Here is a 12,856-nt window from a genome sequence, read left to right on the forward strand (position 1 = left end):
GTTCTGAATTTAACTCCCAAATTCACTGATTTGGTGCTGCTGCACAAATTGTGTAGGTTTCAACAACATATAGCTAAAATGAGAATCTGTCCTATGTGACTTGTACATACCTACCTGCCTAAGCCTTCAGGGTAATATCAGGGTTAATACCATGCTGTCAGATCTTCATTTCTCCATTTTGCCCAGTGAACTCAGGCTCTTTCACCTACAGTGTGGTTATAAAGCTAAGAAACCTGAATCTACATTTAAAAGCAAGTTTTGTTATTCCACAGAATGTACTAGTTTTGTTTTAAATTGAAAGAAACCAGAAGGAACAGCAGAAGTTGTTTCTCAGATGCCTAATACCATGAGTTTATGGGAGAGCCTCAATTGTGTGAAGTTTATGCAAAGGTTGCTTCATAGAGTCCTTCATGTCCAGTATCTTCACCAACTTCATGTCAGTACATTGAGCCAGGAGAAAAAAGGACATTCAGGCAAATAGATCTGTTTCGGTATCAGTATTTTAGGCTTTGAATGCTGTTTGGTTTGGTGTCTTCTAAAATAATTTTGTAAGGACTAATGTTTTTTCCATGACATCTCATTTTTCCACAATTGTTTGCGTTTTTTTGGCAGGCTTTTTCCAAGTATTTTTTTGGCAGGGTGTCTTGAGATTTTTCTTTAAGTTGAAATAAATGAATACTGTTAAAGTTTAATACTAAACATGTAGTATGGTAGTTTTAATTGAGAGAACTTTTAGTCTGGGAATTTCATGTTCTTGAAAATAGATTTGCACACAGCTAAAAACCCAAATACTTATTTGGAAGTAAATTTGCGTCTAATACTATATAGCCTGGAAAAGTGGGGGGGGGGGGGTGTGTTTCAGCAAAAACAGGAAAGCAGGTGTTAGACTGGGTTGTAACATCTATCAGTGAGTCTTGATCCATTACTAGGATTGCTAACAGGAACGGTACCATCTCTGGTTATAGTAAATAACATGTTGTGGCCAACTCTCCTATTCCCCTTATTTATCCTGGCAGAGGTTAGAGGACAAGAATAATTCTATCTCTACTTGAAAACTAATGCTAAAACCACTTGAATATATGTATTCTATTACAGTCCTGATTAAGAACTATGATTAAGCATTCATCAGGGTTTAAATAGTGGAAAGTCCCTATGAAATCAGTTGTATAACACGTAGATTATATCAGTGTCAACAGTGATAGATTTTAGTGTTTTTCATGAATTATGCCCTTAATTAAATTCATAGGCTTAACTATAATTTACAACCTAGCAAAGTTTAAGGGTATGTAATTAATTTGGTAGCTTAGTGTAACAAACAAGGCAAAATTGTAGTACAGAAATTACATTATGCTGCTCTTACTGAATATTTGAGCTAAACAATTATCAATTTCACGTAGTTTCTGTTTCTGTCCACCTCTTGGAACTGAAATAAAATCTAAGTAAACTTCTGTTAAGATATACTCATGCATATGACAAGATGTTTACATGAAGTGGAAGTAATAGCTAGAGAAATTTGAGTTCTGGAATGGTTTGTCTGCTTTTGTCAATGTTTGACAGCTCTGCAGCATTCAAATTAAGTAATGATGGTCAGTGGGTGCTCAGTTTCAGTAGTCTCTGCATGCCTTCCCCATGAGACTTGAATAGACATGAAATGTTGCATCAGCCTCAAGAAGTGTTTTCTCCCTAGGAGAAAGTGTCTTGCCCACCTGCTTTTGCAGGTGTCTAAAAGGACATTCTTTACACTTAGAAGTGAAACATTTCCAAGAAATTTCTCTGGAGAAAAGTTTGCTGCCCTGCAGTGGGGGAAAGGTTTGACATTGAAGTTTATGCCAAGATTGACTCATTTTCTGGGGTGAGAGAAATACAAACAATAAACTTGAAACTGCCGGAACTTGCAGAAGTAATGAGACACTCTTGAAATTATTTGTTAATTTGAGTTACTGGTTATGGCAGCTATCATTTTAACAATTTTGTGTGGACCAACTCTCCAGGATTTTAAATAGTAGGCTGTTCTGAACTGAAAATAACACACACATGCATCGTACACACAATATTTACAAACAAGTTAAACAAAATAACACTAGTGTAGCAAAAGGGTAATATTACTAGTTTATCAAGAATATTTGCATGGTAAACTGTTCCATTTTTGCTAGTAAGCATGCTTTAAAAAAGTAAAATATTCAATCCTAAAACTAGATTTTGCCTATATGCAGAGATATCCGGTATTACCCCAGCTCACTGAAAAATAGAAGCTGTGACATATGGGTTGGTTAAATGAACACTGGAAAGATTATATTTAATTATTTCATAATTGAGTAACATTTGTCATCTGTAATAATAGATTAGTGCCTGAAGTTCTGTTACAACACCAAAACTGTCCTGTTTCTTACCATAAACGAACATCAACAGCAGCTTTTCCACCCTGTATGTACTCTATTAAAAAGAATACTCAGCAAATGTAAAATACATGCTTTTATAGTGATTCCTTAAATACTAAATAAGTGTAATAATCACTAATATTTCATGACCTAAGTTGTTGGTCATTCTTATTACCCTTTACCCTGGTAGTGTTCCCAAATATTCAGTGAGTCTTAGGACATTGTCATTACTAATACTAGACTCTTAAGATGTTATACTTTGTATGAAAACATTGGATTAATGACCTACAAACAAATTTAAGGTGCAAAAAAATATTCCTCCTTTGTTCTAGTGGCTGTAACTGCCAGGTTACCTTGAATCTGTAGCTTGGAAGTTAGGTAAGGCTTATGTTTTCATTTCGTAGACCTTACTGCCACTTCACTTGTTTGTGCTCCGTTGTTAATTAATGTGCAGCATAAATATGTGACCTACTGAAAGTGCAAAGCACTGCTCAAACTTGCTTTGGATCTTTTGACCAAATTTCTTTTGATACCTTCTCAATTACTAGTTTATTGAAAGAAAAAAAATAAAATTAAGAATTGCAATGTGTAAGCTTATTCTTTTTTTTCTACAAGGAGAGTGAAGATGACCAGAAGATGTTCATAAAGTGTGACTTGTGAACTGTAATGTCCTCTGTCCTAAAAAATCCTTTCTTCATAAGGGCAAAAGTCATTGCAGATTGAGACCAGTGTTCAAACTGTGGGGATTATCTGGTGGTGCTGAGCTCACTGGAGGGCCAATGAGAGGACCGAGGTAGAAGGGGTGATTGTTGAGTTCACACTGTGAACTGCTCTGTGGCAGCATTATAGCAGAGGACTCATCCTTTAACGACCTTTTCATGACCAGTAGTGAATTTAATTATCTTCAGCCTCCATTCCTGTCTCAATTTCCGTTGAAATTGCTGAGGGAGGCAGGACAGCCAGGTAGACAGAGGGAGTAATGTGATTTCCTTAAGAAGTCTGTACAAATGGGAAATTAGGATAAAATGTGTTGTAAATTTAAAAGTGTGAGTGGTAGAAGTGGTTGCAAATTTAGAAAGGTGTTCTTTGAAAAGTTTCAGTTTGAAACAATAAGGTTTAACCCAGGATTTACAAATGGGTGTAATTTCACAGTAAAACAAAATTTTGTATCTCTGATGGTGGAATTAGGACATGAAGATGAATTTCAGAACAAGGCTTCTTCTCTGAATATTTAAAAAAATGATATAATCAAAGCAAATAATTCTGCTTTAATCAGATAAAGATAATAGTATATTGCTGACCTTTTCTTATTTTATTTAATTTTAAATTCTGATTGCTTTTCTCATCCACTTTACATCAAGTTCAGCAAAGTATGTCAGCATAGCTATAAGGGTGTGTTACGTGATGGCAGAGGGAACAAGCAATCTGGGGTGAAGAGAACGGGAACCGCTTTTAATCAGCTCTGCTCCTAGGTGTGATGCCCTCTCTTAATTTGATTGTTGGATACGTTAACAAAGATGTTAATTTCCTGCTTAGTTCCACTGGACTTGGTTCACTAGATAAATCAAAGGAAGGAATAAACTATTCTCCAGGCCATTGTGTGAGGTCTTTCTCCTGTTTCCAGGATTCTCACAGGAATTCAAAATGGTTGTTGGTTTGTTTTATCCCTTAATGTATTATTCTGTGTTCATATTTTTGACTCCTTTCTGTAGTATGTGTAAATAAGGAAAAATGACATGTGATAATAGAAGTTAAATATACAATGTATATTTTCTCCTATTAGAGGCAAAACATCTTAATTTGTGGAATAGATCAGGATACTAATCAGCTAGCAGTTAAAGGTAGGTTTTAATCTCTCTCTCTCTAGAAAAATACTGGTAAAAAAATCCAACATCTAAACCTCATTAGATGGCATTACCTCATTAGATCTCATCATTGATGAAAGACGATAAAAATTGCAGTCCAATGTAAGGTAGATACTGTATGGCTTTGCTGTGTGTATACGGGACAGTAGTCTAACTGATTGATTGCCTCTTCCCCTACAAGATTTCTGATTTTTTTTTTTTTTTTTTTTAATACAGACTTGTTTTTCCTGTCTTTTGGGGAGCAGTACTGTCTTCTGAATTCTTTGGGTGGTTACTCAGTGAGGGACCAAGCACTCTAGATATAAAGCTATCTATTTTTAAGGTTACTTAACTAACTTAGGTCTACCCTTCACCTATGTACTTAACACCTGATAGTAACAAGAGCCAGCTAGACCACATGCCACTTGCACCGAGATATGAAGTCATGGTGAATGCAGTTAAAATGTACATGTTCAACAGGCATCTGGTTATCCCTTTCCAAGTGATCAGAAAGTATTTCTGGGAAAAGTTTAAAACATTGTTGTTTCCAGGACAAGTCAGACCTACCTAGGGTTGGTCTATCTGTGTGGGAGTCAGGTGCGTTGATCCTTACCGGTCTTGGCAGTCCAGGTTTCAGGTTGTTGTACAAATAGAAAGCGGTTTTCTGTCCTGGGCCTTAATATAATTCCTTTGAGATTTGATCTCTGTTCTATCAGAAAAGGTAACCAGTCTTTGTATTATCAACTTTGCTTTGTTTTGCTTCCTTTATGACTAATTAGCCCACTTTCTAAATTAGTTCCCAAAGGAAACGAGGTTTATATGATTGCACCGTCCAGCTGTTTTTCTGTTTGGGGCCAGTTGGCTAACTTCCATCAAATTTGGTAGGGCTGTGAGTGCTACATGCAGAAATGCTGCCTCTCTACCAGTTTGCAGAGGCTCAGTATGGGATTGAGACAGAACCAGTGCATGGGATAAAGGGAATCTTCAGCGTGAGCTCCCATGCTCTTCTGCTTGCCCCAGGAGCTGGCTGGTGTGTGTGCTCTGCAGATGTGGTGGTTAGCAAGCACTCAGAAGGAGCTTTAGGATGACCTGTTGTTTCACAAGTGGTAACTGAGGCTGTAGGTGGGAGCTAAGGACTGTGAAGGGAGAGACTGGGGATGGGGAGATGGATGCCAAGAACCAAGATTAATCCTTGGAAGGCTTGTAGCAGACATGGAAGAGGAGGGTCTGTGGCTATCTGTCCTCTGTGCAGAGACTGGGACAAAAGTCATCATGGAAATTTATCTTTTTGAGTCACTGTAACATCAGTGGAACTCTCATTATTTACATCTTGCATGTACATTGCTTTTTCTTTTGTAATAACTTTCAGTCTGAGGTCTGGAAGGCTTTTTGGAGGCTGTTGCTTTAAGTTTATCATGCTGTTCTGACAGGCTTTCGTTTTGGGGTTGAGATGTCAGTCTTTAACAACAGAGACGCTTCTGGCACTTGATAAATATTGCTTTTAGAAGTGACTATGAAGATAGCACAATGACAAGCAGAGTTGAAATGGAAAAAACATCGAGATAAAATTTCTTTTTTAACATTTTTTTCTTGGCTTTCTGACTTAAGGTACCTGCCTGGTAGTCAGAGGTGTCTTTCATATGGAAAGTGCTGAGAGTGACAGGGTCAGTCAAACACCTGCAGGGCTGTTAAGGGGGAAAAGGGGACAAGGAGAAGCAGCATGTATTATATACATGTTCTTCAGCAATAGGATCAATTGCATTTGCTTTTCTTCACCTTAAGATAGGTAATAACCTTCTTGGATGCCACAGTGGGTTTTCTATAAAATATTTCAGGTACAAGGCTCATTTTTAAGTAATCTTTGTTTAAGGAGGCTCAAGGGTAGTATTTTTTAAATTACACAACTGTCTTCCATTTCATCGACTTCAGTTTCTGTGGCTCCTGTTGTTCCATAATAAAATTGTTAGAACAGTTGTTCAGATTGTATAATCAGTTCTGAGGAACGTTGTTTAAACCTCACAAATGTGATCACCAGTAATGCCAGTACTCTCCTATTTGCATATGCAAGTAAATTCTTTTATTACCTTAATAGTTACTCTTCTATCATCCTAATATATATAATCTCACAGATTGTTTATCTTTCCTTGCCATGAACGTGCAATCTCTGATAATACATGAGAAGTGTATTTGAGCTCTCCTGTTTCTTGCCATGTATGGCACAATAAACTGCCCAAATTTGGTCAAATATTTTTAGCCACTTAGTCATATGTCTTTTAATGTGCTGCATATGTAAGCTTTTGATTCACTTAGCAACAGTATTTTTATGAGTATGTCTTGCCAGGTTTTCTTATGTATACTTGAAAAATGGTCAAGGATTGTTCTGTGTTGGGTTGTTTCACAATCAGGTGGTCTGGCTTTTTTTTTAATAGTGCTAATCAATTTTGAGATACCCTTTTTTCAGATTATGAATTTTAGAGGATTTTAAGATATATGAGTATGCAGCATATTGAAATGTAATATTTAAAGATCTATATTTTAAAATGCTTAGGTAATTTCAAAGTTTTCTGATATAATTTTTTTTCCTTATAATAAACTGGTATTATGTTATACATAGGATATCAATGGTCAGGCAAATTGGATATTCAGAAAACTGGATATATGGCATGTGTGAAATATGGCTAGGTTAGTGTTTCTGCTAAGCATAAACATCTGTGTTTCTTTAATTTGCTTTCCTCCTGAACTGAGTTACGATGTCTTGCATTTAGTTCCTTTTCATTCAGGTAACAAAATGCCTTGCAAAGAGAGGCAATTTTTTTCTTTCAGAGCTTGTTACTAGTATATAGGCATTGTACACTAATGATAAGTGAAAGAAATCAAAGACAGCATGCCTGAGGAATTTGTAGTCTTGTTGGAGTATGTTCATAAATTATTCATACAAGAATTGCTGATTTTAGGGGTGGATATGACTAAAAAGATAATTCAGAAAATCCTTTTGCAAGGCAGTTTGCAAGAATACCTGAAAAGGTAGGAAGGTTTATGAATGTTTTCACTCAAGAATGTGTTTCTGTTTTTAATTGAAAAACAAATAATGCAAGCACTGTACTGCAGTCTAGTTGCAGTGTCGCTGCAAGTTTATGGATGAACAAGTCATTGTTAAAACAGTTCTGTCTTGCATTCTAAACAAAGCCTTAAGTTTGTACCTAAGTGAAGCAGATAGGGTCAACGAGGGATAATTTGGTGCTGGTTTTGTCTGACTGGTTAAAGGGGGCAGCAACACATCTTGCTCACAGTGTAGCTGTTGCCTCAGCACTACAGAATGGAGGAAAGTTTGGGGATTCATCTTGGAAGGCACAATTGCTTAGATAAGGAAATCTGAGGGGTTTTGCCATAATAAAGCAGTATATTGTTTTCAGTCTTTATTGCTGTAGAAGTATTCTGAAAAGTAAAATTTATACCTTAATTGCTTTTAATTAGAGGCATAACTCTCCAGAAGGATTTAGGAGCCCAGCAGTGAAAGTTCTCATTTCAACCTTCTGGTTATATAGTATTGTTGATTTATTAAGCTAAAAAGTTAATACCAGTCTTGTGGGGTCTAGCTGTTTTGAGTCCTTGCTGTCCTGAAATGCAGAGGGACTTTTCTCTCTGTTGCTCTTCCCTTTTAAGGGCAGCAGTATGGAAGTTGGCAAGAGAACTCACTGAGCACCCTGTGAGAAAAATACTCAAACACAGAAGAAAGGCAAAATAGGGGCCAGTCAAGATGGAGATCTAGAGAACAGCAGTAGTTCTGCATCTGGGTGACACTGTTTGCTTAGTAATTAAGAGTTGTGCACAAATGATAATATTTTTGCAATGTGCCAAATTGATACTCAAGTAAGTTTATAAACAGCAGAGATTAAGGCACTGTTAAAAGGTGTATGGTGGTATAGAATATGCTGCAGTAGAAAACATCGGGGGGTGTTGAAATACGTAGCATACCCTTCCATACTTCTTAGTCTCAACTGTATTATAATTAAACCCACGTTATAGTATTGTTTTCCAAACTGCTCCTCATCTCTTGGTCACAACAATTCTACTTCATGGCATAGCTGTTTATTCAACTGTAATATCCACTCAGGTGGCTGAGCTGGGCATGGGATGGAGCGAGGGCCTGCGGGCTTTCTAAAGGGAACCACTTTGTACTGGAGAACAAGGTTGCAGTGGGGATTGTAAATAGCTTCTCAGAAAACGAGGACAGATTTACCTGAGGAAATTATATTTGCTGATTTTGTTAAACTCTGTTTGAATTCGTTTATTTAAGGATTTTTTTACAAATCTGTAACACCTGCTGCTTTTCTCTCAAATTCTTCCTGTCTGGCTGTCAAAACCCAACAAATGAACCCTACTCCTTCATCAGACCTGAAAATACCTTTTTTCCTGAAGATGTTGCTTAAAGATGCACAGTATTGTAGAACGGCTTTAATATGAACTTACTTCTTAAATCTTTCTTTCTTTATAGGCTTGTATAGATGATAACGTAGATATGGTGAAATTTCTGGTGGAAAATGGAGCAAATATTAATCAACCAGATAATGAAGGCTGGATACCGCTACATGCAGCTGCTTCCTGTGGATATCTTGATATAGCAGAGTAAGACTTTTTCCTCTACTTTTGAAATACATATATTTTGCTAATACATTGTTAGAGGGGCACTAGAAGCAGATGGCATTCATAAATTGTCTGTTTAGTTGCCTCTGGGTCACGTAGTGAGAGAGAATACTTTTATATTGTGTGTTGGTTGTGAAGTATGCTGTGTGCATAACTGTGCATTGCATTTTCTCTAACTTTCTTACATTGTATCTTCGGCAGTTGTAAAATGCAAACATTTAAAACTGTTCATGACTATTTTTTTAAATTATTTTCTTCTGTAGGAAGGTTGTTATGCAGGGAAGCATGTCAAGAAAGTTCAAATTTATATTTTATTAGGCTGAAACATTATCCTGACATAAGCCTATGTGTAGGAGATTAATTTTGCAATTGCATTTGCAGTCTTGAAACTTTTGTTTTTCAGGTGTGGTATGAAGCAGTATCTTTTGCTAGTTATTTTGGTCGTGGAGCAAAATCTTACAGTTGAAGTTAGATGCCTGTTATGGTATTAGTTAAAGCTTACTCAGTACTAAATTCCAGGAGTGGTTTTGTTGTTATTCTTGAAGCCTGTTGAGGGCCACTGAAGATATGCTAAAATCAAATTTTTCTGTAGGCTGTCTGTTTTAAGATGGAGTAATGATTGATTTGAGAAAATGTGTGGCTTTTGTTGTTCAGCACGCTGTTCTCTCAATAAAGAAGGTAATGATGTCTTTCTAAAGGCCCCTTGGGTAAACACAAACTTCATTAATTCTGCTAAACTCAGTGTGATGCCTGTTCCAGTGTAAGACTTGGATAAAAAAAATCATGTAATTATATTACTGTACAAATTATAATGGCGAAAGATGGAAATTACAAGTTTAGGGGATTGTTTGTTGATGTTCTGTGAGTTTGAGAGGTTTAATTGCTTGAATCTTAAGGGAAAGGAAAAATTCTGGAGACTCTTGTATATCGTTTTCACAGGGAAAATTTTTTTGGGGTGTTCATAGACTGAAGTGCTGTGTATATCCTTTTTATAACTGGGACACTGTGTGACTGCTAACTTCTGTAATCTGCCTTTCTACACTACACAGATGTTTGAGGCTGTAATCTCCCTTGCATGCACACTGGAAGTGTTTACTTGTTGGCTGTACTATGACAAGAAATTCCCTACAAACTGAGATAATATAAGCCTTTTTTCAGTTTAGTGGAGGTAAAACACCTGCTTTTTTCCCCCAGTAGGAAAAAGTTGAATAAATGTTCTTGGTTTGGCATTGCAGCCTAATGTAGGCAGATGTTCAGGGAAGAAAGAGTGATGTCCCTTGTCCACAGGACAGTTTTTCCACTATTGGCTTGAGTATCTGAAATATGTAATATTGCTGAAGACTGTAATTGGTTTATTGTCTCAGACTGGGACAGGACCTGTCTGCATATTTTCTATAGATATCCTTTAAAGAAATGAGATTATAGGAGTATAATCCTGTGGGATGTGGGACATCTAAACTGTTGGAAGAGCAGTGTTTTTAAGGTGCAAGGAGTCCTGAAGATAAGCTGTTGAACCAAATTTCCACATACAGATGAGAAGGGTGACCTGACCTGAATGGAGCAATATTTATATCTGATGAGGTCCATAAGAGTTTAGATTTTCTTCAGACTGCTTCTCTAGGAGCTCAACTTCAAATAATTTACAAAATTGACAGCAGAATTTGCAGCTGAGGCAAAACAGGGGGAATACGAAAGGATGATACAATAAAATACCAGAGGTTAGAAATTAGATTTGCCCCATAGTACATGCTGGGTCCAGCATCTGCTTCAGCATGAGAATATGTGTTGGTGTGTGTCTGTGGCTGAATCTGGTATGTTTCATTTTTAGCACTAAATTTTCTGGTTCATGGAAGTGAGCTTTAATTTGGGTAAATTGTGGAGCTTATATATATATAGTTCTGAAAAGATTGCAGCTAATAGCCTGTCATCTTTCTGTCCTGTATGATATGTACTGGCATTTATGTTCAGAACATCTTCTGTTCATTTCCTATTTTCTTGCAAGGTTCAAGAGAGAAGGGAGTTATGGAATGGGTTCTGGTGTTTCCTAGCTTTGTTAATGAAGGGCTGGTGAGAGTCTGACCAGTGCTTCCCTTTCTCCTCCTCCTGTGCAACTGCCTGTTGCACAGCTTTGTGGTGCTTCTCCAGTTGAAGACTCACCGATCAATTTCTGCTTCCTCTGCTGCCATCTTAAGTCTTCTTAGGGTTTCCTTCAGATGTAAATAGCTGGAATTTATTTCTCTTTAAATACCACAATCTGTAAAATCCTCAAAATATGAAAATATAGTTAATATATTGATTTTGTTTACAGTGCTTATATTTTTACCATTCATAAGAAGAATGTGACATGATAGCATACTTTAATTATTTCAGGTTTTCATGTCTCAAAATCTGAAATTATGTCTAAGAAAGGAACAGAGCTAGGAGATGGAGATAGTTTCTGTTATGAAATGCATTTCTATGTTTAGAGTGTAATTTAGGGACTTTTTAGCACTAGGTATGTCCTCTGTACATTGACTATGTTCACCTTTCAACTTTAACATTCTTCATGTATGTGTGTACATCACCTTCTAGGGTTAAAAGAGGGGGAAAGAAAGCAGAAGTTCTGTTAACATTGCATGATAACTCCTGCATGATTCATCACTAGGATTAGAGTCTATGAAATATAACTGAGATGGGGTATGTTGGTTCTGCTTTCAAAATAAAATTAAAAAAAAAAAAGTATAATCATTACAAACCTTTATAGTACAATCTATTGTAGTTTTTCTTCTCCTGATGGGATTATATTTGGGGTGGTTAATTTACTTTCTTTTAGAGTGAGAAAGGTTTCTGTTCAGACTGCTTTTATTATTGAATCAGTATACAGATAATCTCACAGTTCACCTGTTCTTTCTGTCTAGTCCATCCATTTGCTACTAACACCCATTTCCTATTATGTACAGTAAATGGGAATGTCTGGGAGTCACTCTGGGTTAATACAGAATGGGCCTGCCTGTTTGATCAATGAAGGAACCTTCCCATCTCGCTGTGCTTTCGCTGAACATCTGATGCTCTTGCTTGTCTCTCTAATGTACGCTTTCTTCTTAAGTAGTGCCTGCTGCTACTCAGATGTTCCTGAGTGAGTGCACCCATGTTGTGGAGATCTGGGAGAAGTACAGGATATGTAGGTGGTAGGGAGCTTCTCCAAAAAAAACTCTGGGTATCTCAGGGACCCAGCACTTCAGGCATGTTTTGGTGCTGGTCCCATGCTAATTGCTAATGGGCTGAGTGAATTTGTGGCATGGCACCCACTTGTTGGGGTTTGTATTTTGCTTTCACTAACTACACTGTCTGGCCAGTGGGTTTGTCACTGCAGATGTATTCCCTGTCCCTGTCATCCTCCACTGTGTTTGCCAATCCTGTGGCATCTTCTCCCAGCAGTATCTCCTGTTCCATTTCAATTTTCTGCTCCTTTGGAACGCCCACCTTCTCTTGAATATGCTTCCCATTTCCTCTAAAAAATGCATCTTCCAGTTTAAGAAATATTAGTCTTTTAGAAGCCTACATCAGGTGAAATACAGCAGGAGAACATAGCGTGAAATAAAGTGTCAGCTGGTTGCAGATGGAAAGTTGTGCTGTAAAAGCAAAAAACTCTGCCATGGAGGGCAACTGCTCCCTTTCTTTCCATCGTTGTTTCTGAGATCTGTAAATGCTGGGAGTGCTTCAGCTTACTGGAAATTCTGTGAATAGTTTAATTTTAGAATTGCCTACTTAAGTTAGTGTTCATCTAGTTTATGATCATGTGAATTAGCTTACAAGTAATTGTAATGTGAACATGTTTTAAATTAAAATTCTTCAAAATTGCCAAAATAGGTGGATTTTTTATAACATGTTCTCTTTTTCTATTCTTCTCCATTTTTTTCATATACAGAAGGCTTTACACAAAGGAGCCCTTTTTTCTCCAATGTGTTACTATGAATTGAAAAGTCAGCATCAAATGTTTTTAAAAATTAT

General features: G+C 36.9%; 1 protein-coding gene across 5 annotated transcripts in view; it reads left to right on the forward strand.

Annotated features, from left to right (window-relative positions):
* The window catches only part of PPP1R12A (protein phosphatase 1 regulatory subunit 12A), a 121,941-nt gene that overhangs the window by 37,805 nt on the left and 71,280 nt on the right, over nt 1-12,856 (forward strand). For all 5 annotated transcript variants that reach the window (XM_074827151.1, XM_074827153.1, XM_074827150.1 and 2 more), the window contains exon 2: nt 8,718-8,848. In XM_074827151.1, the coding sequence (XP_074683252.1) occupies nt 8,718-8,848 (131 nt within the window). The remainder of the gene's footprint in view (nt 1-8,717; nt 8,849-12,856) is intronic.

Source organism: Strix aluco, chromosome 5 (assembly GCF_031877795.1).
Source record: "Strix aluco isolate bStrAlu1 chromosome 5, bStrAlu1.hap1, whole genome shotgun sequence".
Lineage (NCBI taxonomy): Eukaryota > Metazoa > Chordata > Aves > Strigiformes > Strigidae > Strix > Strix aluco.